At 52.7% G+C, this 5,061-nt stretch overlaps 1 protein-coding gene across 1 annotated transcript; it reads left to right on the top strand.

Annotated features, from left to right (window-relative positions):
- Positions 1-4,629: 4,629 nt before the first annotated feature.
- On the top strand, positions 4,630-4,935 carry PV07_00395 (uncharacterized protein; the record flags this gene model as incomplete). The annotated part of the gene is made up of 1 exon (XM_016386843.1): positions 4,630-4,935. One exon carries the CDS (start codon positions 4,630-4,632, stop codon positions 4,933-4,935), a length of 306 nt encoding a protein of 101 aa, XP_016253771.1.
- Between the last annotated feature and the right edge of the window lie 126 nt (positions 4,936-5,061).

The following is a 5,061-nucleotide window of genomic DNA, read 5'->3' as shown; positions in this document are numbered from 1 at the left end:
TGTTTCTCGAACAGCTGCCATTTCTTCTCGGTTGCGTGTCCAGCTGCGTTGGCGAGCAATTGGCATTGATACCCAGCATCGTAAAAGACGGCTAGTTTGGTGGTCAGTGGCGGTGGATGGCCAATGATGCCCGACATGCGAACTCGGTTGGTGCCAACGTCTTCGAGGCATATCTCAGGAGTATCCGCTGAGACGTCGCTGTTGAGATATATGGCGCTCTGGATCTCGTACAGGAATTGGCATTTGATGGTGTCCACAGTCACGATCCCCTTAGTGTTCTCCTGCTTTGTGGTTACGGCGGTACCGTCTGAATCAACCTCCGCGATGCCGAATGGCAGGTCCATGAGGAGGTCTAGATCGTATTGGTCAAAGCCAGCAAAATTGGCGGCGGTGGCGTATGCAGAGCACTGGATAAGATGACCTGCAATCAGAGCGTTGGCGAGCTGATTGTAGTCTTCAGCTTTCCACCCATGCTAGTACCAGGCAGCGGAGATGACGGGGGATGCATCGGCGACTCGGCCTGCAATGACAATGTCTGCTCCGCCTTCCAACGCGGCCACCAAGCCTCGTGCGCCCAGATATGCATGCGATGTGATGACTGGTTTAGCTTTATGGTCCTGGAGAGCAAACGCCAGCTCTTCCACCTTGATGTCGGGGTTAGACGAGTCAAGGTGTGCTGGCAGCTGACCAGAGGTCTCAATCGAAGTCTTTGTCTCTTCAATCTAATCGTCACCCAGGAGATACGAAACCACCAGTGAGTGGCCTCTTTCGTTGACCTATAACAAATGGTTACCATGACTCCTCTCATGTGGGGAGCAGATGAAGAGTCAATACATACGAGGTTTTGGACTTTAGCAGCCAAACCAGCCGGGTTGAGTGCACTTGAGCGCACCTCCATTGACGATGACCTTGATGCGCGTCTGCGCGATCAAATCAATACTCTGCACAAACCCATCCCAGCAAGTTTCCTCTCAGCCTTCGTGGGTCCCAGCATCCATTCCCTTCTTGTTCTCGGGAAGGTTGATTTCTGTTTAAATGACACACACAAGCATTAATTTTTGGGCGGCGCAGAACAGGGAGAAATCCCTCCAAACTGTATAGTATTGCCCAAGCTTACCTGCCAAGTAGTCACCGGTCAGAAAATCGACATCACCCTCTTCTGCTTGTCGTCGCATGTGTTTTCCCGGATCGGCTGTTGGAGAAATTGAAGCTGTTAGCATGTAATACTTATGTATCTGCGTGAAAACGGAAAGAGTGCGGAGAGGAGCACAGACTTCGAGCGCCGGATACACTGGCGATTCGGGCTGGTCGTGAGTCTCTTTGATCCCACCTGGTTCTGAAAATCATGTTGAAAGCGTAAGTAGGAACGGGGAGCTCGCGATACTGGGCTCAAGAAAGACGAGGGAAGGTGAGAGTCCAAGTCCACAGAGGGAAGGTTCGTCCAACTTGAAGGAATTGAAGAAGACTATGCAATGAATGTTTTGTTGCAGATTGACGTTCGAGAAGACTACCTTTGCTCTCGTTCTCCCCTTTTCGACTTCATTCTTGTTAACCTACTCTTGACTCAGGTATCCCACATAACCGCAGCTCCGAATTGGGATCGAAGGAGCCACGGTGCGTTCTCCGCGATGCGGAGGATTGGACCTCCGAACTCTCTTGGCCTTTGCCTCGAAGTTCGAAGTTTTGTCGATCGCCATCCAAATACGACGTGACTACCCAATGAGGATTAAATCTCATGTGCATGACACATTGATACGTACTTGATCGCTTCGGTGGTATAATCCCGGATCTGCGTTTGCAGATTGGCACTTGAACCATACTCGGTGGGGGAAGGGAAAGACGAGCATGGAGGTTATTCGCCGCGGTTAGAAACATGGGAACTTGGGGGAAGATGCCAGTGGGGAAAGAGGAGAAAAGAGGGGAGGCTGAGGCTGTGTTTGTGCAGATTGGCACTCTTGGCACTCTTGGCACTCCAGTGTTACCCCCTTATCCACAGCCTTACCGCTAAAAGTACATTATGAGATTCACCAGCCTCTCGCAATGCCTTATAGGCTATTGCAATCCATTGCCATGTGAGAGTACCTATATGTTTTGCTTGTTTGGAAGGTGCAGAGGCGGGATCTGAACGTATACTCACTGCAACATGTGGACTACGGCAGGAGACCGCGGAGTGTAGTCCAACTAGGGATCTAGCGTCGACGGCCATTCAGCAACCTCTTGCCTATGTCCATCACTCGGCGAAAGGCTGCGGTTTCTGCATCGTGACCGTCAGCCATGATGCAGGGAGAGCTATGATGGGGGGTTTGCGGGAGCCAGACATTATTTCAGATATCCTCCCAGCGAGCTCAAGAAGATCTGCCCAAGCGCCAGCAATCTTATCATCCCAAGTATGCGAGCCGGCTTCGGATCCTCGGCGATCTTGTGTCACATTGGTGAGGTTTATCAAGTGAGGCCTGCCCAAGTAGGTTGCCCACATTCTGTTGAGATGGGGTTTTAGCATCAGTCAGCCCTAATCGCTGTGATGAGCAGAGGGTACAGATCAAAGAGCTACGTACCGATCTAGAGTGAAACAGCCCCAGAAGATCGTTCTGTTGTATCAATCTGGAGGTGACAATCATTTTTGAAGGTGGAGAGCTCTTGGTTCAGACCGAATTCGAAGGCCAAGCGAATGGCACGTCCTGAAGTAGTGGTCAATACTGGTTTCTTGAGTTCGAATCGGTGGCGGGATCGTCACCTGAATCCATCCATCCTCTCAGATCAGAGCCGGATATATCTTATTATATATCTATTAAGCGATACTGATTATATATTCTCGTACTATGTCTCTTTCTTATTCTCTATAATTAGCTCGGCCTAGTTGCCGTCTCTTTTGTCCCCTCTAGGTCCCCTTCCTGGTCGTAGGCCCTGTTCGTAATAGGGAGATACTTGTTGAGCTTCGCTCAACAAGATCAAACCGCATGAGCGCCTTTCATAAACGGTGCAATCATGAAGTTTTCGCATACCAACGGAGTGCAAACAACCTAGTAGCGACTCGGTTTGTTCTGCAGAAAGAAATATGGCTTTCTTTCTCTCCTTCGCTCCCCATCTCTTTCTTTCTCTCACACACTTCTGATGGTATTAGGAGCATTAGCCTTCTCCCTCTACCTACAACGCCGCTTGCCACCAACATCTTCGTCGCCACCATCAATCCTCCTGTGGGAAGTAGCCGCAGCATGTCACGCTCCCAGCAGCTACCCATCATCATAGCTGGAGCAGGGATCACAGGCCTCGCGCTTGCCCAGGCTCTCAAGAAGGAAATCATCGCGTTCCAAGTCTACGAACGGGACCCATACTTTGACGCCAGATCCTCCCGGGGGGGGGGGGGGGGGATTCTCGGTATACTGGGCCCTGCCAGCCCTGGAGATGTGTCTGCCGTCGGGCGTAGCAGAGACGGCCGAGCCTCGTTTCGTGATCCCGCCGGCCTTTCGCCGCCGCGTGAGCCGCATAAAGCTGCGGAAGCTTCTCACCACGGGCATCGATGTGCACTGGGGTAAATCAATCTCGGGCTTCAGGCCCACCGAGAGCGGCATCTCCGTGTCGTTGACCGACGGTACTGAAATCCAAGGCTCGCTATTAGCCGCCGCGGACGGCAGTGGAAGCAAGATCCGTCAGCTCCTCATGGGGGATGAGCTGGGGTGTCTGAACCAGTTGCCTGCGCACTATTTGGCGGTGGAATTGCGTCGGACACAGGACGAAGTCAGTGGCCTGCGAGGCATTGATCCGTTGCTGTTCCAGGGAAGTCACCCTGAAACGGGATACTACATGTGGTATTCGACGCTCTCCACGCCCGAGGTGAACGGCAGCTCGGAAACAACAAGTCCCTACTACGAGGCTCAAATCAATGTCAGCTGGCTGATCCGGGGCCCAGGAGACCATATGCCCGAAACAAACGCCGGTAAACTTGCCAAGTTCAAATCGTTGGCCACGGCGGGGACCGGATTCGAAAAGACCTTGCGAGAGCTGATCGAGAATATCCCCGACACCCAGGTCTTCGATATCTCCCTGGCAGATCGGCCTACAGTCCCGTGGCATGGCTTGGGTGGCAGGGTGACGATGCTGGGGGACGCTGCTAATCCCATGACTATGTGTAAGTGCTCAATCAATTGTATATTTGAACCCCCCGTCCCCATTATGCACTAACCAAATTCAACGTCGAAGACCGCGGTGAGGCCGCCAATCACGGCTTGACGGACGCCATGAACCTCATAGAGCAGTTGAAGCTCTAGGATCGCGGCCAGAAGACCCGTCAAGAAGCGGTGGGGGACTATGAAGCAGAAATGATCTCGAGAGGGCGAGAGGCTGTGCTCTTGAGCCGACAGGCTTGCTTGGATGCCCATGACATTGGCTCCCTCACAACAGATAGCCCTTTGATTAGGAGAGGGTACAATGTGGTACCGCCCGGCTCGAGCGTGTGAGTGCTGAATCAATCCGGCCGGTACTTTGTCTGTGGCTGTCGAGAGCACGCGATTTCATGGGTGCAAGAACTTGAAGAGTTGACATATGATTGAGATTAGACGAGTTGGTGCTTCCTAAAGTCAGGTACAATCCATGAAGGTTATTATCATCAATACGAGAACTAGAAGTTAACGAATGAAACACATCCGCTTGCGTGCCCTAAACCACGGGCCGGTCAAGGGCGACTTTGTCCAGGCGCTGGCGAGCATCAAGGCGAAGGTGCTGGTGATGCCCAGCCGGACCGACTTGTACTTCCCGCCCGAGGATAGTGTGGAAGAGGTCAAGCATTTGAGGCACGGGGAGCTGAGGGTGATCGAGACCATCTGGGGCCATGTGGCTGGCGGTGGCGGCGGGAGCAAGCAAGACACCGAGTTCATCAAGAGCTGTATTCGCGAACTGCTCGCATCCAAGGTGGAAGACCCTGGCACTATGCGGCCATAACTGGGCAGGCTCAAAGATGATCTGCAAGCAGTCTAAACGGGGAGCAACTCAAGGATACAAACTACCACCAATGCTCAGCAGAGCTACGGCTTGCGCCAGAGCCTGCGCCAGCACCTGCGACAAACT

The sequence above is a fragment of the Cladophialophora immunda genome (genome assembly GCF_000835495.1).
Source record: "Cladophialophora immunda strain CBS 83496 unplaced genomic scaffold supercont1.1, whole genome shotgun sequence".
NCBI classification, from domain to species: Eukaryota; Fungi; Ascomycota; class Eurotiomycetes; order Chaetothyriales; family Herpotrichiellaceae; genus Cladophialophora; species Cladophialophora immunda.
Note: the sequence above shows the minus strand (reverse complement) of the source record. Positions and strands in the feature narration are given on the sequence as shown.